The 24,034-nt window shown below is 35.9% G+C and overlaps 1 protein-coding gene across 3 annotated transcripts in view; it reads left to right on the plus strand.

The window, feature by feature from the left end:
• Positions 1-15,573, plus strand: part of prkd1 (protein kinase D1) — a 45,292-nt gene extending 29,719 nt beyond the window's left edge. For 2 of the 3 annotated variants that reach the window (XM_058400022.1, XM_058400024.1), the window contains exons 6-19: positions 398-596; positions 1,560-1,637; positions 2,579-2,777; positions 2,960-3,083; positions 3,373-3,450; positions 5,184-5,463; positions 6,503-6,555; positions 7,217-7,289; positions 7,505-7,611; positions 8,089-8,250; positions 8,331-8,429; positions 9,132-9,399; positions 11,795-11,880; positions 14,614-15,573. In XM_058400022.1, the coding sequence (XP_058256005.1) occupies positions 398-596; positions 1,560-1,637; positions 2,579-2,777; positions 2,960-3,083; positions 3,373-3,450; positions 5,184-5,463; positions 6,503-6,555; positions 7,217-7,289; positions 7,505-7,611; positions 8,089-8,250; positions 8,331-8,429; positions 9,132-9,399; positions 11,795-11,880; positions 14,614-14,832 (2,025 nt within the window). In that variant the 3' untranslated portion in view covers positions 14,833-15,573. The remainder of the gene's footprint in view (positions 1-397; positions 597-1,559; positions 1,638-2,578; positions 2,778-2,959; positions 3,084-3,372; positions 3,451-5,183; positions 5,464-6,502; positions 6,556-7,216; positions 7,290-7,504; positions 7,612-8,088; positions 8,251-8,330; positions 8,430-9,131; positions 9,400-11,794; positions 11,881-14,613) is intronic. The other variant, XM_058400023.1, reaches the window with a different exon arrangement.
• Positions 15,574-24,034: the final 8,461 nt, after the last annotated feature.

Below are 24,034 nucleotides of genomic sequence, written 5' to 3' on the forward strand. Positions count from 1 at the left end.
CTTCTTCAAGAATGTAGTCTCGTGCACACGACTTGAGGTGACAGCTGTCTAAAATGTGTATGTGTGTGTGTGTGTGTAATGAAACATTTGATAAGGCTGCATTTTTATGTAGAAAGTACAGCATGTGCACAGCTAACTCACCAGTGTTAAATGAACACCTAGAGTGCTAAACTGGTCTTCAGTGTACGCTCTGGGTGTAATTTCACACAGGCAACTTTGCTGTGTTCATGATAAAAAAAAAAAAGCATGTGTGATTAACACTCCGATCCAAAACGAATTAACCTGGCAGTATGCTTGCTGATCTCTCCCATTGAATGTGAGCACAGCTTACATGAGAACCAGCAGTACATGCTTCTTCTGTGATTTTCTGCCCAGCCTCTATTTTGCGTCTTTTCAGCAGAAAGACATGTTCCCTGGAAGAGGGCGCTCCAACTCGCAGTCGTACATTGGGCGCCCGATTGAGCTCGACAAGATCCTGCTGTCCAAAGTCAAGGTGCCTCACACGTTTGTCATCCACTCCTACACGCGCCCCACCGTCTGCCAGCACTGCAAGAAGCTGCTCAAGGGGCTGTTCCGCCAGGGCCTGCAGTGCAAAGGTATGAGCTCAAACTATTGTTTGCTCACTTTGTCTGCATCCTCAAAGTATCTCAGTACGAATCATTTTTCATTTCATTCATTTTTTGCTCAAATATTCAAATTTATATGATGTATTATATGATTGTATTGTATTTTGTTCAGTACAAACCCAAGTTAGTGTATGCATGCCACAGAAAACAGGCACAACCTCTTTAACCTTTACTCTTTATCCTTCTCCTTGTAAAGTGTAAATGTTTGTTTAAACTATTATTTGTTATAAGTTATTTGCTCTAGCCAGTTATATCTTAGAAATGCTGATGTACCTGAAAGTGTTACAGCATTCACCTTCCCAGGTTAAGAATACAGTACATATAAAAGGTACAAAGAGCAGGCACTGCTTCAGCGACAAGCAATGGTACAGTTTAATACTTTCTGATAGTGTTAAATAGAAATAATAAAATTGCACATAATTACAGTAATGGCTCCATATATACGATAATAACCACCATCGCTCTCCCTGCATATTTATTAATTAGTAACTTGTAAATGATTAATTCATTGTAGTTCATATTCACACAGTGTGTAAAATGACTACAATATTTACAAGCTTTACTTTAATCATGTGTAATGTATGTGTACACAAATTCATGCAATCATTTTAGTCAATAAATTCAATAATATATGTAGATAATATAAATATTGGAAATATAGATATCACATGAAATGCGATTGCTATGAGGCCCACAGTGTAGTAACTTTGATGTAAGTAAAATGTATAGAGGGTGTCAGGCAGTAAAGAGTGCTGTCAGCTTGCTGATAGAAACGGCTTTAATGTGCTTTGGCAATGTGCAAGGTCTCAGCCTGTCAACCAGTAGCACAACACACGCTCATCTCAGCGTGCCAGGTCTCTCTCTCTCTCTCTCTCTCTCTCTCTCACTTTGCCATGATTTTCTCATCTTCTTTCCCCCCTCACACTGTTACAGATTGCAAATTCAACTGCCACAAACGATGTGCACCGAAAGTGCCAAACAACTGCCTTGGAGAGGTGTCAAGGAATGGAGGCAAGTATAACTTTAGAGTCTCTACATGTTCCTTAATGTCACAATCAACATAGTTGTTTTTTCACGCCCAATATAACAATATTTATCATACTGTACTGTTGAAATACTGCCTTGCTCTATTATTCAGCTCATTTCGAAACATTCAAAACACAGTCAAGTATCACAAAGGAAACAAGGCTTTCACAAATACGAAGTGTAATGCACAGATTCACATCCAGTTTCTAATTGTCACAATACACTCCATAAATCAGTGCAAAGCTATATGCACAAATGTCTATGCAATTTTGACTGATCACAACACTGTTCACGAAGACATGCAAATGCATGCAAATCCCATGGGATGGGATTACTGTCTGAATGGAGTTAATCTTGTTTTGCATCTATGACTAGGATAAAGTTATGGTTGCTGAAGACGAATGAGTAAATGTACAATATCCACGCTAAATCTAATATGCTAAGTCCAAAGCATTACATTATGTTTGTAAAATAAGATCTATTTTTTTTTGTAAATTTTGTTTTAATATAATCGGATCCATAAGAAATTAAGTAATTTTGCCTCTGCACACCACCACAGTGGATTTGTAATGAAACAATCAAGATGTGATTGAAGTGTAGACTTTAGTGTTAATTTAAGGGGTCTAGCAAAAAAAAAATGGAAAATGCAAACTTAATACTTGGAAGCAAATCCTTTGCAGTCAATGACTATCTGAAGCCAGGAAGCCATGTAAACCGTTTAAATGCTGACTTTCCTCCCTTGAGATGTTTTGCCAGGCCTGTAGTACAGTTGTCTTGGGTCTTTCTGCTCTGCCTTCATTTATATCTTCAGTATTTGTCTCTAGTTTTGTCTTTGTAATTGGATGATTTTACATTTTTTTTTAACTTTTATGGAATAAGTATCTATAAATGGTATCAAGCGTCAACTTATCTTCTCTTCATTTTAGACCTGTTGAGTCCTGGAGCTGAGTCAGATGTATTGATGGCAGAAGGTTGTGATGACCATGACAGCGAGAGAAACAGTCCCATCATAGATGACATGGAGGAATCCCTGGTTGCAGACTCTTCAGTTCTACTGGATGTAGGCCATTGTGAGCTTGGAGACTTTCATGATCCAGATCCTGATGAGTCCAATAGAGTCATTAGGTACCCCTCTTCATAGCATAAACATACTGTAATCATAATACCTCAAGCATTATGCTGTTCTCTGTTTGACACAACAGAAAAAAATTAAATGCAAATAGTTTGAAGTTAGTGACAGGAACATTAGATTAAGCTTGTTTCACCAAGAAAGCTGCTGAAATTCTTTGGGTCAATTTGTTTTAAAGTCCATGCACTAGTAACAACATCCCTCTCATGCGAGTGGTTCAGTCAGTGAAGCACATCAAGAGGAAAAACAGCAATGTCATGAAGGAGGGATGGCTTGTGCACTTTACCAGCAAGGACACACTGGTGAGAAATCTAGTGTCTTTAAATTATAAGCTCTTAGTTATCCTCAAACAAAAGAGACTGTTACTACTATATGATTAGAGACATTAAAGGAATATTGAACTACTTTTATGCATGGTTAACAACTGTTATCTTGAATAGACTATGCCTGAAATTAAATAAATGTCAAAAGTATGCAAAAACACTGCTATATCCTTTTACTGCTTCATTAAAGAGGGCATTTTGCCACAAATGCAAATACTTCCATTTTATGTCAGTGTAATTCTGCCATCTCTGTTTGATTTTACACTAGCGTAAGAGACATTACTGGCGACTGGATAGCAAGTGCATTACATTGTTCCAGAATGATACTGGAAGCAAATACTATAAGGTGAGTACTATCAATCAGTCAATAAAGTATAAAATACATGAAAATCTCTTGATTCATAACATTATCTGGCAAAGGCAGAATTAATTATTAAATTAATATGTTTTTATTGAAATATTTTTATATGCTTAGTGATTCTGGTGCTCGATTGCTGGTTGGTGCTATAATTTCTTTATTCCTGTGAGAAGTTTTATGTTTTGTTGTTTTGTGTGCTACGCAGGTTATATTTTAAAGCATGTAGGTTTGTAATAAGCTTTTTAATTCATAAGTTACATGAAAATTACAAACTACAATTTCTCTCTATCAAGTGCAAAAACGGAAATGACATTTGATAAACTATGATTAGATAAACTTCTTATAAACTTCTGTGAATATATAAAGATCTTATACATTAGAAAGGTTTATTTAATTTCATTTCTGTGCAAGTAACAAGTCTAACACTGATAATGCATAAAATATGTTCACAGAACAAAGGCAACTATAAATGTTTGGCTTAGTTATGTACAGATGCTTGAAAATTACATTTCAGTGACATGGTTGAAAAAATAGAAGGAGGACAGCTTACAAAAGTATAGTAAAACAAAAGCAAATCTCTAAAGATGATCTCAATTATTGTCATTTATCTCATAATTTGATGCTAGTTAAAAAACAAGGATCATGTTGAGACATACACCGATCATCTATAATATTAAATGACACCTAATAGTGTGTAGACCCCTCTTGTGCCACTGAAACAGCTCTGACCTGTCGAGGCCTGGACTCCACAAGCCCTCTAAAGGTCTGCTGTGGTATCTGACACCAAGAAAGCAGGCCCTTAATCCATGTACATTGTGAGGTGGGGCCTCCGTGGATCAGGCATGTGTGTTTAGCATATTCTTCAGATGCAAGTAAACTGTAACTATTTTTCATGTTCATCAAACTATGAACAATTTTTGTAGTGTGGCAGGTTGCATTATCCTATTGATAGAGGACACTGTCATTAGGGAATACCATTGCTATAAATGGCTGTACCTGGTCTGCAACAGTGCTTAGGTAGGTGGTACGAGTCTACATGAATACCAGGACGTAGTGTTTCCCAGCAGAACATTGCTTTGAGTTAATTGCTTGTTCTTTCTTGGACAGCATACCAGCAACCAGACCTGGTGTATTGAAGATGCTCTGATCCATTTGTCTGGCCATCAGAATTTGGCCCTTGTCTAAGTTGCTCAGATCCTTGCTCTTGCCCATTTTTTTGGCTTCCAATGCATTGACATAGAGATCTTACTGTACACTTGCTGGCTAATATATCCCACCCGTTGTAATGAGATAATCAATATAATTAACATCACCTGTCAGTGGTTTTAATGTTATGGCAGATCGGTGTATCATAATCCATATCTCATTATTTAGGAGTAACAAAAACCTCTTTACAACCTTCCATTTGAATTACTTAGTTGAATATGAAAATGATTAGAAAAAAAATTAAATGATTTTGATGCAGTTGATGGTGATATTACCATGAAAGTTGGCACTTTCATGAAGAGGTGAGAGAGCTGGAGTGATCAATGAAAAGCGAGACCAAACTGAACTAGACCAAAATGTCAATGAAAAAAGTTTTAAAAATTGTCATCTCAGTCTTTCATTAATTAAATTAAATCTAAGATCCCATTGAGAGATCACATTTTGTAATGCTAAAGATTACTGTGCTATTTATATTATGACATTTCATTTCATACATATTTCATTTTATTCTACAGGAAATCCCCTTATCTGAGATTCTGTCCCTGGAGCCTGCTCAAAACTTCAGCTTGCTCCCTGAAGGTGCCAACCCTCACTGCTTTGAGATTGCCACCGCCACACTAGTGTATTATGTGGGAGAGAACCTGTCTCAGGAAGACTACTCTTTGTTCCATGGCAGCGTGTTGATCAGCGGAACCGGCCAGGATGTGGCTCACATTTGGCAAACAGCCATCCAGCATGCCCTCATGCCTGTTATTTCCAAGGGCACAGCTCACAGCAGCCGACACAGCTACCACAGTATGATCATTACTCTGAAATGCATTTGTACTTATTATATTACAAACTCTTTTTAATTTCATTTCAACTAATTCAAATTTTAAGAAGCCCACTGTGGGAATGTATATTAAATATATAACACATTTCAGATAATGTATTTCAATTAGCGCCACAATTATAGCTTTAAAAAAGCCCATTGTAATAAATGAATCAGTTTTCAAGCTGCTTTCGAGATTTTTCCATGTGCACCGAGAGTTGGTCTGAACTTGAGATCAAGCATTAACTATAATGTGTTTGTAGTGGGCCTAATTAAATCATTAATTAATGGGTCAGGAGAATGCAAAATTAGTGTTAATTGCACCTTGATAGCATTTTAAAGCATGTTGACCTTCAATATAAGCTGTAGGTTTTTTATTTGTAGTTTGCAACAAGGCTAACAAAATATGTTCACAGAACAATGGCAGCTATAAATGTTTGGCTTGGTTATGTACAGATGGTTGAACATTACATTTCAGTGACATGGTTGACAAAATAGAACAGTTTACGAAGTTATGATAGCAATACAAAAATAAAATTCCTAAGATTATCTCAGACTTGAAGACTGCTAAACCTGAAGAATTATTATCTCATTTCTCAATGGTATTTTGATGCTAGTTACTAAACAAGAATTATGTTGAGACATATCACAAGCCAAAAATGTGTTTTTTTTTTACAGAGTAACATAACCCTGTGTACCATCTTCTATTTAAATTACTTGATATATGAAAAGGAAAAGCAAGAAATTTGGAATATACTCTTTTAATAAAGTCATTCATCTGCAACAGAAAATACATTAAATGATTGATTGATTGATTGACTGATTGACTGATTGATTGATTGATTGATTGATTGATTGATTGATTGATTGATTGATCAATTAATTAATTGATTGATGCAAACCTATACTCTTCTAGTAAGGAAGGGAAGTACAGCACCATATACAGACACCTGTATGGAAGTTTAGAAGCAACATGTCTCTGGTCCTCAGGATTGTAACTGCATTTATTTTCTTTACCAACAGAAGACATCTCCATCAGCATCTCTGTGTCTAACTGTCAGATTCAGGAGAATGTGGTAGGCATGATTTTTTTTCTTCTATTAATTCTATGTCCTATATTGATCACGAGTGTTAAACAGTAATATAATAATATATTTTTTAAGTAAATGAAAAGAAACTTTGTTTTAATTAATAAAATAATAAATCATAGAACATCTCTGGACTGTATGTGCCGCATGGCTGTTATAAACAAATCACAGCAGGAAGGTGCTTACTCTAAATATAATATAACATGCATCATTTATTGGTAAAGAAATAGCATGAGTTATCAGTCCTCCAACGCAGATATATTTTATGCTGCAAAATATGAAAAGGGTTGGATGAATGTCATGTTTTGAACCTCTCTCTTGAACTGTATTTCTGTGTGCTGGAGGAAACTGTTGGCTTGCCAATAGCTGTAGCCTTGAGTTTCAGTGCAATATAAACACTCAATACCTCTGCTGGAGCTTATTTTGATCACCCGTGTGGCCGTGGAATTGCCATAGTTACCCACGCTTCTCTGGCAGAGTCCTAGTGCAATGCAAGTAATATTTGCTCTTAATTCAGACACTGTAACTGGACAAAATTTACAGACCAGATTAGACACAGCAGAGGGAATAAAGCATTTGTTCAGGAGGCAAAGTGTTGATATAATTTATTTGACAGTCATGCTTGCATGTTTATTTCCTTCTATTATAGGACATTAGCACAGTTTATCAGATATTCCCTGATGAAGTTCTTGGATCTGGGCAATTTGGCATTGTCTATGGCGGTAATTAAACTGTATTTACTCTGTGGCTTTCTGTTTGTTGATACATAAATAGAACATACAGTAACACATAATATGTTGAGAGCATTGCAAATGAGTGCTGTATCCTTAAGATGCATCTCTAATGTTTATGTTAATACAGTAAATGAATTTAAAATAATGCATAAGACTTTGAATTTATACCAAATAGTTTTGTTCTTATGGTTTATATACTGCAGGTAAGCACAGGAAAACAGGGAGAGACGTGGCAATCAAGATTATAGACAAACTGCGCTTCCCCACTAAACAAGAGAGTCAGCTGCGCAATGAGGTTGCCATCCTGCAGGTAGATAAATGCACACATTTACATATAAGCCTTGAAGTAATTATGTACATGAATATTCAGATACTCTTATTTATTTTTATATATGAGTATATGTAAATAATTAAGCAGTGGTGGTTGGGTGGATAAAAGGTTTTGGGTTGCCACAGCTGCCCTTGAGCAGGACCTTTAACCCTCATCCACTTAGCTTAAATATAGGTCACTTTGGAAAGAAGCATCTACTGGACGATTAAATTGTAAATGTAAAAACTGCATGTTGGAACAAAAGCGGGTAGCATTGCTGCCTTGTAGCGGTGCAGGAAAACCACAGAGAAAACAACACAACATAAGCCGTGGAACACGGAAAAAATATACTGACATATAGAACAGCCATTGTTGATAAGAAACCTGGAATAGAATTGTCTCAATATATATACAGAACAGAAATGTGCAGTAAAAATCACTACTGTAATATTTTACCCTAAGATTTGTATTTTGTAGAACCTTCACCACCCTGGGGTGGTGAACCTAGAGTGCATGTTTGAGACACCAGAGCGTGTGTTTGTCGTCATGGAGAAGCTCCATGGCGACATGCTGGAGATGATACTGTCTAGTGAGAAAGGGAGGCTGCCAGAACGCATCACTAAGTTCCTTGTCACACAGGTAAGTCTTGCAGACATGTACTGAGTTAACACACAGATGTGTTATGTGTCCCGATAAAGCCAAGGTTTCTCTTTGGACAGATCCTTGTAGCGCTACGACATCTTCACTTCAAGAACATCGTACACTGTGACCTTAAACCTGAGAATGTCTTACTAGCATCTGCTGACTCTTTTCCACAAGTGAGTAGCATGCTGACAGAAAACCATTCAAAAAATAAAGGGAGAAAACTGTAAAATACACATGAATTAATCTGCTTTTACAAAAGCAAAAGAATAACAATAAGCGATGATAATTACAGTTTATTCTGTGTTCGGCACACAGAGCGTGTGCCCGCGTCTCTGCACTGAAAGACTGCTAAATTATCTCCTCATTGTTTTACCCGTCTAGCGTGTGAAGCTTGCTCTGGAAGCACTCGAGCAGAACGAATGACTCACTGTGTTTGGGCACCAGCAAACATCTCAGAGGAATACTAAACCAAATCTCTTTTGCATTATTTACAACAAATATTTTCCAGACCGAGCACACAAAAAAACACAAAAACAGAATAGCTAAAATAGTTGTCATTTGCACTTTCCACGAATTCAGCTCAGCGGCAGTGGTCCTATGATGGCCCTCAAAGAGCATTCCTTCCTCTTTGCATGTAAAATGTGAAGGGGAGAATCAGCAGGAGAGTAGTACTGTAACGGCTTTTAACTGCATGATAATTTCATTTGAGTTTAGCACTGTCTCTGGCAACTGCTCATTATAGTGTCTGTGGTGGGAAAAGGGGGCTGGGGAGAAATAATGGATGCTATTTGTTACACCACAGTCAAGTTAAAGGGGCTGTCTGCCTCTAGCATCAGGCTTGTAGCACTCAGCTAACGTTCATCGCTCTTTCACAGGTAAAACTATGCGATTTCGGGTTTGCTCGGATCATTGGCGAGAAGTCTTTCAGGCGCTCAGTGGTGGGCACACCGGCCTACCTGGCACCTGAGGTACTGCGGAACAAGGGCTACAACCGTTCACTAGACATGTGGAGTGTTGGCGTCATTATCTACGTCAGCCTTAGTGGAACATTCCCATTCAATGAGGATGAGGACATCCATGACCAGATCCAAAATGCTGCCTTCATGTACCCGCCCAACCCATGGAAGAAGGTTACTCCAGAAGGTATGTTTACAGTCCAGCCTAGATCCACTCTTTTCTCTTGTGTTTGTAATCACAACAAATTTGACCACAATTTCTAACCAAAAAATGATAATGATGCTTACCTCAGCTACCACTTGAATCCACTTTAAATAAGTGGACACTTTTTTCTGCCTTTGGCACCTTTGCTGCTGAACAACTATGAGAGAATGAAGCTCTACATCTTATACAACCTGAGCAATATAAATAAATGGTTGGAAAATTGACCACTTCTGTGGTATAGAGGTGTACGTGCAGAATACGGAAGGAATTCGGCCCAAACCCACCCTCTCCCAAAGTTATTTTTTCTAACTTTTTCTACCTTTTTGCTTTATATACTGAGCCAATAAGACTTACTTTTATAAGACGAATTGCATAAAGCACTGATTGTTACATTAATGTTATGCAAATCTCCAGGTCTATTCACAATGCCATTTACCACTTAATTATTAGTGTTACATAGCTAATCTAACATTTAAACACTTTATGGCTGCACAGTACAGGATAATGCAGGTGTCATTGCAATTAACTTTTAAAATTATACAGAGACAGTCGCTGATTAATCAATCAAGAATACACTATCCTGTGTTTACTTTAACAGTTCTCAGTTTTTATGAGAATCTTGGAGGAGACAATTAAATATGTAAGTCTGACCTCACTAAACAAGCTTTGTGAACACATCTCTTATTATATAAACAATGTGATCCCAGCTTCCTGGGTAGCAGTAATGTAAACTCTCTCAGTGCTTCATGCTGTAAATTAATAGAGACTCACCAGGGAAGCTGAAGTAGTTCTACATTTATTTATTTTATTTAGCAGATGTTTTTTTTTCTTTTTTAATTCTAGGACTTACAAGTCAGGGAAAATCCAATCTAAATAGACATGTGCACAGATAGACATGTTTGTATATGCTATATCTCTAGTGAATTCCTAAATCTCATTCGTTTCTACAGTTTTATATTAATGTCTTTGTTTGGTGGACTTTATTCTTTCCCATTTCTCAAGACAAATTCTGATTTCTTTGTTTTACTACCTACAAGAGAAAGGCACATTTTGTTTCACAAACACTGGGGTCTAAAAGCTGACATTATGTTTAAAGACAAAATACACTGGCAAATAAGCTACAGTTCATTTCCCTAACTCAATTTGTTTTCGCCATGTCTGATGCAACTGATTTGATGGATCACTTTGAAAATCAAACAGGTTTGTCACAAACATCTTACAGAAATAGAAATGAACTACATTCAGAAATAAATAACACACTGTTATAAACTGTGACAGCATGCTATGTGTGTTAGAGTATAGCTGTGATAGTATGCAGTGTGTTTCAGTTCCTGGAATAAGGATAAACTAATTGAAAATTAAAATGTATGTGAAGAAACAACTCATCAATGTGACTGGATGTGGCTAGACCACTACACACTGGCTGTAAAGCAAAATTCTTTTTATTTGTTATTAGGAAATAATCTATTCTCAGAAAACTTTGAACAGGACCCATGTTGTGAATAGAGTGTGAATAATAAGTGTATATAGTTTTTTAAGTGTATATGTTCTTAAAGAAAAATAAAAGGTTTCTTAAGGGTTCTTTGTTCAACTGACCCCTAAAGACTTGCATGTCAATCAAAAATCTACTGTTGTTAAAGTAACTATCATTCACACCTCACTTTGCAGCATGTGTAAATGGATTTTGGAAACTATTATTCCTTTTTTTCCTTTGTGTATACTTTTGTTTTCTTTTTTAATAAGCAAAAGCAGTTGCCATTGACTATGCAATTCAGCCGGTATTTGGCAGAATGTAGTTTCATCATCAGTTGCTTTAACAATGTTTTTTTTATTTATTGGTGTAAATGCTTTATTATTTAATCATATTAAATAATCATCCATGCCTTTAAAAGGTATTTTAAAGCATGTATGTCCTGCTACAACCTATAACAAAAGAAAGTGTAATATCTATTTAATGGTTTTGACTGAATCTGCCAGATTTTATAAACAAATATTGTATTTTTGACCATTCCAACAATAGTAAGTTGTTATAGCAAAGACTCTAAATGTTGGTACCCCTTGAAATAAGTGCAGTGGGTCAACTGATAGAGGGTGAGAAGGGGGAGGAAAGAGGAATAAAAGGAGAGCAGGAAGAAGGGGTTAAAGAAAGAAGAGGTCAGTGAGAGCGTGTTCAGTTCTTGTCATGGCCTATTCATGTAATGCTCACCAATCCCACAGGATAAGGCAGTGAGGTGAAGGACTCTCTGGTTTTCTCAGAGCTCTGTGACCCCTGAAATAATGTTAATAATGTTGGTTTTGCTCGTTATCCCTATGAGCCCCTAATCCTAAGGCTTTCCCACCATGGCCCAGCCACTGACAGCCTGCTTTGTTGTTCCAGCAATTGACCTCATTAATAACCTGCTGCAAGTCAAAATGAGGAAGCGCTACAGTGTGGACAAGTCCCTCAGTCATCCCTGGCTACAGGTCAGTCTTGTTTCCTTTCTCATAGCACATGTCTGCACAGAAGATTTAATATGAGTTACCATAATTCTGCTATTTGTCAGAATCCAGTCTGACCAAAGTGAGGCTATGTGCATATAAATCTTGTTTAATTGTTTACTGGTATGGCTTTAATGTTTAATAACAATTTAATTAACTACTTCAGCACACTAAAGTAATAACAGTTCTACACATGTTCTGTCACTTAATTGACAATGTTTTCAGTAGATAGACTGATAGATGTATAAATGTATACCTCAACACTGCTGATTTCTCAAACCTAATTGGTCTGAAGGTATTTTTTAAACAGCACAGCTTCGAAAATAGTACTGTTTCTATGTTGTACATCATCTAAGCCTAACAATGAGTGGATGAAAAAAATCGTTATTGTTAACTTTCTGTAAAGAGACGTTTATTTAACAGTCTCCAGCGTGAGCACTTTAAAGAGCAGAGTTAAAGCTGTAACTTTAAATTCTCACATTTGCATGGGTGCTGGCTTTGTGTTCATAGTTCAGGCACTGCTAACAAAGTGAGATGCAGTAGTATATAATATAAACTGCAGTATAACTATAAAAACAACTAATTAAACCACTCAATTAAAGTATTGAGGGTGGAGAATTTAAATAACTTAGGGGACAGTTGTAGATTGAGTGGCATTGATTAATGTGGTGAATAGGTAGGTAGAAAATAAAATTCAAAAGATATACAATTACATATGTTAACATTCCGATCGACATAATTAGCAGAACCTGACAGCTGAGCTGCTTTTGCTGTTGTAGCATAGCATGCATGTGACACCACTGAGGCAGAGATTGCATGTCCGTAGCAGCGCTATTGGAGCATAAATCTGTCATTCTACATATACTTAAAACTCTTATTATGCTTAACATAGGTGTTTTCCCCTTTAAAATGTATCATTTATCTTTTGCTATGAAATCATATTGTGAAAATGTAGGATTATCCAAGACCATAATGTTTTTTTTTATAATTTTGTATGTTTCCCTCAAGAACATTTTTATAGGTTTGGTATTATAATTGGTTACTTATTTATACTTTCTCTTTCAACTGCTCCTAAAATGGGTGATTATTTTTGCAATTGTTTCATACACACATTGTTATCATTAGATTACTTTAAAAAAGCATTTGTTATTCATATTGAAGTATTTTCTGGACAGAAAAAAGGAATTGCATATTGTATTTGCAATTACATTTTCTATTTGTGAAAACATAAACTGTTAAATAATTCAAATGAAAATGTAAATTGCATATCACTGTTTGTTCGTTTACATGAACACATAATGTCTGTCAAATTTCAAATGCAAATCAAAGTCCATTTGCAGATACAGTTCTTATGAGTTAAGACCTTGTCGTAGGGTCCTTTGGAAAGAACCCTGTTTGAAGAATAGTATTAATATTTTAATCTCTTATTCAAGAATGACAATGGAAAAACAATGGCTATACATTTATCTATATGATATTCAGTAAAGACTTGCATACAATTTTGCCTTTGCTTTGTTTGAGGGGACATTAGTAAGACCAAATAAAACATTTTCTAAGCACATAGAAAAAGTGTGGTCAATATTATCAATTATAAATTTCTTAAATATCTTTCACAAGTTTGCTTACATGAGTGCAATGTCAAAATAAATGTCTCAATAATGCCTCGACAGATGTTTTACAAAAAGAACAATTTCCAAATTCCAATTAATATCCTTTCTGGATTTAACTGGACATTTTCTGAGTAGTATCTTTGTAAAATTTTGTTTACCAATAAATATTCTAGTAAACTATACAATTTGGAATGGAGACAATATAATTTTGAGATAAAGATTGAATTGAATTGGGAAACTGTGTCTTCCAAATGAGGTATCAAGTTGGAAACTTTTTTTTTTTTTTTTTGGCCGTCGACCCCAAGGTGCTCTAAAATATGGCTGACTGACTGACATCACTTCCAAATACAAACACACCCCACAGTATACTCTGTCCCCCAACACTGATTGACAGGTTTCTGTGCAAGGCACTGAGAACACAATTCAACCAAATTCCACTTGCGATTCCACTGAATTTTGGCAGGCTCTATACGCAATGCAGAGAAATGAAAATAGCAAATGGGGTCATTTATATTGCTATTTCTATATGACAGGGTCAGAAGGTCATAAGAAAGTCAAATTGCAAATGGACTTTGGGGTTCTATTTGAAATTGGGCAGACATTGTATGTTTGTCCAAAAGCAAATGCAAATGATAATACACAATTTGCATTTTTATTTGAATTATGTCACAATATATGTGTCTATAAATAGAAAACGCAGTTGGAAGTAAATTTGCAATTCCTTTTTAAAACTGAGCAAATCCCTTCAAATCAGCTTTGTTTTGAAGACAAGTAAGCATTTTTGTTCATGTAAACAAAACCTGTACCTGTCCCTCAGTAAATTTGTGCCAAATTCTGACATCCTTACAAAATTTAAATGCTGATATGAAGATTTTGTCTAAGACATACTAATAAAAGTGTCTTTTGGTGTATATTCATACGTTTAATTATAATTATGTATAGCTCTTTCTATGTCATAATTTATTAGCCCAAGCAAGCTATTTTAATGGTTTACTCATTATTTAAGATGACATGACTGGTTATGTGTAAATGGTAGAGAGTATGAAAATGAGGCATAATGAGAAACTTGTTGCAGCTAATAAGATTTACTGATATATTTCTTTGACAGGACTACCAAATGTGGCTGGATCTACGCAATCTAGAATGTAAGATGCAGGAGCGATACATCACACATGAGAGTGATGATATGCGCTGGGAGCATTTTGCTGAGCAAAATGGCCTACAGTATCCTGCCCACCTCATTAACCCTCATGCTGATGTCACTGAAGAGGTGGAGTCTGAAGAAGCCATAATGAGCATGCTCAGTGATCGAGTCAGTGCATTATAGTTTGCTGCCTGTCCCTTTAAGACACAACACAAATAAAACCAAATGCACACGTTAGGACAACACAAGTCCAAACACTTATACTCTGCTGCCATATTAACACATTCATATTGTACTTTATTGAATGACAGGAAATTCCACCAAACATTCAGTGCCTAAAGAGTATAATTAAATCATATTAAATTCATAACCATTTCCCTGCACATAACCATTTCTCTGCACATTTTTCAAATTCTCCACATTGTCCTTCATACTACACTGAGCAAAGCACAATACATTAAATACTACTTAACCAAAAACATTCTTTTTCTGAACAGGAGAAATCATGTGTGTTTTAAAATTTTGATTGTTAAATGGCCCAAGCAAGTAAGTAAAACTTAAAAACCATGATAATCTATGCTGGATAAGACACATTTCTAAAGCCATCAAGAATGAACCTGCAGTACAAATTCACAAAGTCACAAATCATGCTATAATGCTGTGGTGACTGTTGCCTTAGTGGACGTGTAACTATTAGAAAAAGTTTAAGTCCTTGCAGTATTTGTGGGCTTCTGTGATTTGTAGGGTACATATGAATGTGTGTGTTTATGCGTGTGTGAGTGTGTGGGTATATACAGTATGTGTGTATGTGGAATATTGACAGTACATGATTTGTGCAACAAGTTAACCAGCTTGAAAAGAAACACTTTTTTTCTTCTGTGATTTCTTCTGTGTGAATTGTAATAAAAACAAGAAACATGATCACTTAAAGTATTTACTCCATATTATTCATATTGTAGGTTTCCACTTTTGTTTTCAATTTATTATAATATGTAATAATACAATTATATATCACATAATCAGGGTTTACCTTCGATATTAGATGCAATGTGTCCAGAAGCACTATGGCAGATTCTACAAGATGCTCAGTAAAGCTTATATGGCCAAATTTCTAATCAAACTGCAGGAAGAGTCTAATGATGTGTAAGCAGAGTTATCACACCATATATTGGCTTTATTCAGTTTCTTAATATGTTCTTGCTCTTTGTATTATTTAACATTATGTTGAAATCTTAACTTGTCATTATATTTGAAGGCGTCTTTACGAAATGAATTTTGCACAAACGTGTGTGTGTGTGCGCGTGCGTGTGTGTGTGTGCGTTCGTGTATGTGTGTGTGTTGCTGTTGCTGTAGAGGGGCCTTTGGGCTAATTAAACCTTGCGCTTGTTTGTTTGCATGGTTAAGTCGCTGAGTGTGGTGTGGCAGTCGGCAGATGGCGCTGTACGCTTAGAAAGTCTGACGAGTCAAGATTATGTTCAACATGAATGTGTGCGTAAGTGAAGGTGTTGGTGGATTTGGCCAAACGAGGTGAGAGAGTGACCTTCATTAAAAAAGGGAAGGACGTCCAAAAGAAATATTTAAAATAGGAAGGAAAAAATGGCAATCCACTGAAACAGGGAAAGGCTTAGAAAGGTCTTTCATTGTGGAGACACACTGCTTTGCAACAACTCAGAAGTCTTATACAAAACCTTATTCAGCTTCATACAGAAATTATAGTACACGGACCCCAAACTCTTATAAGCTTGTATATAGAAGACCTATAGCACTGGTCTTTGCGATGGATATTGGCTGACATAGCTGTTGATAAATAATAATAATAATAATAATAATAATAATAATAATAATAAATAATAAATAATAAATAATGTATTGTTATTAATATTAATTTTTTTTATTATTATTATTTTTATTGCAAGCTTATATATGAAAAGACATGCAAGCCAATACGACGAGTTCACCGTGTGTTGGCTATCCTACTTTATCTATCAACACACATACACACACACACACACACGCACGCGAGCGCGCGCGCGCACACACACCTGTCAAAACAACACAAACTTGAGCGCGCGGCGCTCGGGGATAGATCATGACACTCGGCATCATGAAAGGGAAGAAATGGGCCCGGAGCGAAGTCTTTTCTCACAGAGCTCCTCATTTTACACCAGTTTGAGTCGCGATCATTCAAAGCATAAAGCCACAGCAAAGCAAATACATCAAGCCGCTCTGAATCAGTTGCGCCGGTGCCATGAGCTGTGACAAACCCGAGCAGATGATGAAGAGCAAAAGCTTCAGGACTGAAAGAAACGGGGGAAATCTACAGATGGACTGTCTGTCGGCTTACCCACGCTAAAAGCATGAACCATTTTCGCCTTCATTGAAATTCTCTTCATTGAAACTCAAACCAAAATCACTTTGCTCTATAGCATATACTGACATACATATTTTCTAAACGTTCCTATAGTCTATAGGTATAATAATAATAATAATAATAATAATAATAATAATAATAATAATAAGAAGAAGAAGAAGAAGAAGAAGAAGAAGAAGAAGAACAAGAACAAGAAGAACAAAAACAAGATGACGATGAACAACAAAAACAGCAACATTTTAATCGACTACGATCGGGGATGCAAATATCTCATTTCAAAAGAGCCTATAACGTTAAATAACGTTATTATGGGGCTATTAATAAACATCATTCTTGAATTATAATTCATAATTTAATATGGTTTAGTATAGACTTCAATATAGTTAGAGCGACTCAAAAATATTTTTTCATGTTTGTTTAGTCTCTCACTGTATAACACACACACACACACACACACACACACACACACAAATATATATATATATATATATATATATATATATATATATATATATATATTAAATATATATATTTAATATATATATATTAAATATGCGCACCACACAAACACACATAAACACAGGTTACAACATGTTAAATGTATGATGCTTTCCTAATTGTGGGATTGCCTGTGGGCTACTCCGATCTACGATAAAATAAATAAAATAATTAAATAACGATAGCCGCTTTTTAAGAAGGTATCAATAACTAACACGTTCAAATATGTTTTATTATTATTATTATTATTATTATTATTATTATTATTATTATTATTGGTAGTAGTAGTAATAGTAGTAGTAGTAGTAGTAGTAGTAGTAGTAAAATAATAAATATAAATAAAATAATAAACCTGGAACAAAAAAGGACAATATACATACAAGGCAAAATTTGCCACATAGGCAGGGGTTAAATTTTATATTAGCAAGATGTGCTACAGTCGTGTTTCAGATGAATCCAAACGTAGAGTTACTGCAGTTGGCTTTATGCAGATGAGTACTGACAGCGCTGTACGCCAGCTGCCATACGCTCCACTATTTCATTTAACGTTGTCTATACGCGAAAAGCGTTTGTTACCTAGTAACTCGTTTAATGGCGGTGCTAGAACACATCATTTCATTAAAGAACAAAACACAGTCTGTATCAGCTTTGCACGCCTGAACTACCCGATTCTGTTAGACAATATCAAAATCGGCAAAATATTTTTACTCCATTCTGTGCGAATATTCAGGTGTAAGATAAATTATTAAATTTGCCTGTTTCAGTTTCACATGTAGTCCATCTTAACTACTACTGGGGCATTTTGACGAATAAGACGTACGTCACTGTTTTATTACAAACAAACAAACAAACAAACAAACAAACAAAAAGCTGCACTTAATAATGTCAATACATCCGTTTATTATTATTATTATTATTATTATTAGTAGTAGTAGTAGTATTATAATTATTATTATTATTATCACTACTACTATTATTATTGGTTTTTAACAACAACAACAACAACAACAACAATAATAATAATAATAATAATAATAATAATAATAATAATAATAATAATAATAATAATAAATGTTGTTAGAGTCGCTCATTACTAGACAACAACGTTTCGACAGGTTAATGTCACTTGAGCATTTTAAGCCCAGTATAACTTTGCGCTTTTACGCAGTCCTGCAGGAGTCAGTTTGGACTGCTTTATGTAACTGGGTTCTCTTTCTTACCCGAAAGGAGCCATCGAGAAAGATTTTCTAACAGGTAGAAAATGGCTTGATGTTGAGAGGATGGCGGGTTTGTGTGTGAGGGAAAAGGGCACCTGCAGCGGCAGAGCGCCGTAAACCTCCACACAATCCATCACACAGTCTGTCAAAGCGAACAAACACAGGCACAACTTCATAAAGCCGACAGTGTAGCGAAAAAATCAGCAATATCAGACACATCAGCTTCATCCTGGTAAATGATCTCATTCTGCAAGTTGCTTGTAAGGGCTATTTTAGGCTGAAAATAAGAGCACAGGTTTTAGGCTTTTTAATTTTCAAAAGTGTAACAGCTTATGTGATCGTAGAGCTGAAAAATGCGGCTGAAATACGTTTGAGTTAGACAACCTGAGTTGTCATGAAAAAATAATAATGTAGTATAATAATAATAATAATAATAATAATAATAATAATAATAATAATAATAATAATAATAATAATAAAGTCCCACCTATAAAAATAAATAATTACTATAAAAATTACTGGTTTATGTACGCACATAATGAACGGAAAGAACCGTATTATACTGAGGTTGTCATGTAATTTATGAAGAAGCAGAAGAAGAAGGAGGAGGAGGAACAAAAGTAGAAGAACATGAAGAAGAAGAAGAAGAAGAAGAAGAAGAAGAAGAAAAACAAGAAGAAGAAGAAAAACAAGAAGAAGAAGAAGAAGAAGAAGAAGAAGAAGAAGGAGAAGATGAAGAAGAAAAACAAGAAGAAGAAGAAGAAGAAGAAAAAGAAGAAGAAGATGTTTAGCTATGTCCATGATCTAGTTTAATTGGCACGGCTCACTGATTTTCTTTCAGTAGCTCTAAGGTAATGTAAAATATGATCACATAATCAACAATGCAATAGCCTAATCTGTGGCTTCTGAAATATTAATGCTTCTCCAAACCTAAAGTCATAGAGTTGGAACATTTTTAACATGCTAATATTTGGAGCTGAATGAGTGAGAAGGACCTTTATTCTGTTTAAAAGAATCCTCTGAACTTTGGGGGAGGGATTTTGTGGTATTAGAAGGCTGCTTGAACTCTTAACACATTCCTTCACACCCTCAGTGTAACGCTCACAGCATTGAGCCACCACAACATGCAGCCATGAGCCGTTTGTCTAACCATTCACTGACTTGTTGGATTCACATTGCCACCCACCATTTTACTAGGTGACATCTTGTATAACATAATATAAACCCAAAAATATATTTTGCTTCTCACGATCAGCCCGCAGGGGAAGCTGCTCAAGTTCACAAATTGGTCTAGCTAAATATTATGATAACCTTTTCCAGCCTAATTTGTAGCGCAGCCTGCACACATACTAGGATCAACATCAATTACTGTGCAACATTTTCAAGTGCACAGTTCACCAAAATGTCAGGGAAAGGGAATGCAAAGTCCTTAGTTTTTGATGCGATTTTTCTTTTTTTTATTATACCAGTACCATGCATGTACATCTCTGACGTCTCTTTTACATCCCTTTTCCTGTTAATACAAGATAGAAGATAAGGCCACAACCCTTAAAAATTAAATTAAATGTGAAATGTGCCATTCGGTTTAAGGCCAATCAAATCAGATGAATTATTGTTTACTCTGGTCCAAGTTGTAGCTTAATCAGGTCATTCTGAGTCCCATCCTCTTACAGGCAAGCTATTCTAAAAAGGAGGTTCAGTTGTTGTTCTCTAGGGATATCCATCTGTTGTGTGATAAAATTGTTACTGGACTTTATTGAAGATATGCATATAGTTCAGTTACAATTTATGTAACTGTCACCCAATAATTCTGTCAAAATCTAATTTGTATATGTTTCCATTTAATCAAATTGAATAACATAATTCTCAATAATATTGAAAAAATATATCAGCACCCAATTTTTCCCCAGTCTAGCTCTTAATAAAGTTTAACATTTGAGTTTGGAGGAAGAAGTTGGATGGGTGATAGATCACATCCTTTCTCATCATTTTAATAATATACATTTTGAAAATTGTGTTTGCTCGTTGGAATTCTCACAAATTTAGCTTTAAATCAGTACGATTGTTCTGTGTAATTCAGGCACACGTCCTACAGTACATATGTCCAGAATATACTGCATGACTTCAAATGAAACATATATTAACAGAGTCATTAAGTTGTTCTTGTGTGGCGCAGTGACTTTACTCTGCTGTTATTGTGGAACAATTTCCGACAAAACAAGCTATAAGTAACCCTACCTCTTAGCTTGCTGTATAGAATCATTTTATAATGACAGACATTTATTGTTTTACCCTGTCATGTCAATTTAGTCTCAGAGTTCAGGTCTAGAACTTGAGTTTCATAATGTTGTCTATAGGAGAGTTCCCTGGGTTCACAAGGAAGCATTTCATTGCTATATTTTACTCAATTTTCTCACAGTGCCCTATTGTTTGGTTTTTCAGTATCTACAGGTTAAAAAAAGCTGACAATCAAACCATGCAAACTCAAACATTATTTCAACAGGAGAAAAATCAGCACAACTCAAGTACAAAACAGCACACTTAACTCATTCATTTTGTCTTACTTGTTTGCCATGCCAATGTTTTTTCCCCTTTGGTCAGTGTATGTTTTATGACTGAAATGCCCCAGATTTTTACACACTTAAACAATAACTCAACCCGTGATTTTCTGTGTAGACGGTTTGGAGGCATGATAAATTATTATTCATTATAAAAAAATTTTGGGAAAAGGGTTTCAGCAGATTATAAATCTGTTTATGATTAAAATTTAGATTATAGCACATCTGACATGTTAAACATCTAGACTAGACATCTCAAAATGCTTCAGTGTGTGTTCAGCAAAGTTTTAAGTTGTGTCGTGGTCAAAGTGAAGTGCATACAAAGCATTAGATGTTAAAAAGCATTAAATGTTGATTTTTTTACTAGTGCAGAATCAATAAAATTGTACCCATAATGGCTCATGTTCCACTCTGTCCTGTTTAGTCTGAGATCATGATATGTGGCTGGGGTATGTGTAATGGCTGATTTGTAAAATTAGGAATTGTGCGAGCATCCTTTCAACCACTGGCTGCTTTTTAATGAGTAAATATTGACAGTAATGGCATGCATCATACAAACCTCCAACTTTCTGTTCACACCAGCCATGTGTCACCAAGGCCATTACTGATGTCACCTTGGTAACCATAATCAAAAAGGCAAAAGTATCCACCCCCACCCACCACCCCCAAAAAGGGAGAAAGAAAAAAGGTTTAAATAAGGGGTACAAGAAAAACCATTGTTCTGGCTATAGAATCAAGAGATTTTTTTGGCTCATTCTCTATCTCTGCAGACATGAACATCATTTCAATGGAAGTGAGGGAAATTAGATAACTGCCCATTAGTCCGACCAGAGCAGAGCTCCAATTTGATGCGGATTGGATATAATAAACTCAGTTGATTTGATTTTTCTCCCCCTCACTGTTCTTTCAGTCTATGACTTTATGTGTATTATAGCCTGTTCTGGAAATAAACATTTATACTTTAGCTTTTAACTTGAAAGTACACCAACTGTATGGGCTCGGTGATGGCCTGACGTTTGTGACAAGGTGCGGAAATGAGTTCTATCATCTTAACATGCAAAATGTTCCCAGTGATGTCCTAGATGACAGTCATTCCACTCAGAGTGTGTTTGAAGGCGCTCAGTTCTATTTCTGAAGAAGAAATCACATTCTTGGTGTCATCTCTGTGATGTCCTTTTGTAGGTGTTTTGATAGAGTTTTTTTTTATACATTCCACTCCTTCTCCTTCAGCTGTACAGAATGGCTGCCTCTGCATATTGTGATGTAGTCAAAGGTCAGGGCGAGCACGGTCATGCACCACCAGGAAAGGTTAATTGATAGGGAGAATTTATTTTTGGTTTTTGAAATAACAGGACGGTCACACCACAGAGACAGAAGCACCTTTAATTTTCCCTGTAGCTTGCCTAAAGCTGATGAGAGTGTCACACACATTTCTGTTTGTATCTGAAGTAAATCTAAGCTACCTAGGTGTGCACCATTTTCGCCTAAGACCCAAGTTCCATTAAAACACAGTGACTCAGTGCATTTCAAATTTCTCTTTGCCCATTCATGGCAACCTGAGCAAAAGCGCCTTAATAGAGGGGGTGTCAAGCACTCACACCAACAGAGAGAGGAGAGCGAGGGGAGCAAAGTTTATCTTCCACTTCAATGGCCATGAAAGCAGCTGAAGATGAAAGGTGCTATTTGGCTAGCCGAACAAACCATCGGCTCTTCTCTGATTCTGCCCTGAATGGAGCACTTTGCTCAGCTTCGGACCCAGTGTACGCTCCTCTTAATGGGGCACCTGTGTTCTCTCAGCACATGCACACATGCAGTAAAAGTAGGGATGGAATGCCACTGAATGCCAAAATAGTCTGCTTATTACTAAAATGAGATGCTCAGGTTCAAGTTACCTTTAGAGACCCTGCAAAACACAGTGGTGGAAAATAAACTGAATGCTCTTTGGTTACTGCAACTGATAAAGGATTTATTCCTTCATCAGCAATCCAGATCAGGGTCACAGTAGATCCAGAGTCTATCCAAGGATGCAAGGCTGGAATGCCCACTGAACCAGTTCATCACTAGGTACCATTCATACAGGGGCCAATTTAGAGTAACCACTCTAGCTAGCAGCATAGTTTGAGAAGTGGGAAGAAACCAGAGAACATTGAGGAAACCCATACAAACACATGGTGCTATGATGTTGCAATGCTATCTATTGAGATTTTAATGAAATCATGGGAATCACATTATAAGATGTATACCTGTCACATTCACTTCAATCAGTTTAAGTCATGGTACATTACATTTGCAGACCTTAACAAGTTTTTTTGCTCCTACATGAACCTTAAGAAGACTAAGATGGCTGTATATATTCAGGATTTTAATTCTTAATGACTAAAGCAAATGGTCTGGACTACTTACACATACTGCATAGTTATTGAGGTGAGTGTCATAAATAGTTTGTCTTGTTGAATTTCACTTTGGCATAAAGACAATAATTAGAAAGTCACAAACCTCTGTGCTCTAAGCAGTGTGACATCATTCAGAATGGTTTGCTGTTTTTGCTAGTGTGATTCAAGGGGCTTTTACTTATCAATCACAAATACATGAGAGTGTTTTTGAGTTGTATAGATATAATATGGCATAACACTATATCAGCACACCTAATAGAAAATATTATATCAACTGCATTTCAAGTTTTTCAGACTTTGGGGTTTATGTAGAACTCAACAAAAGGTTTCACTAAGGATTCCAGCCGT

The sequence above is a fragment of the Hemibagrus wyckioides genome, linkage group LG09 (genome assembly GCF_019097595.1).
Source record: "Hemibagrus wyckioides isolate EC202008001 linkage group LG09, SWU_Hwy_1.0, whole genome shotgun sequence".
Classification (NCBI taxonomy): domain Eukaryota; kingdom Metazoa; phylum Chordata; class Actinopteri; order Siluriformes; family Bagridae; genus Hemibagrus; species Hemibagrus wyckioides.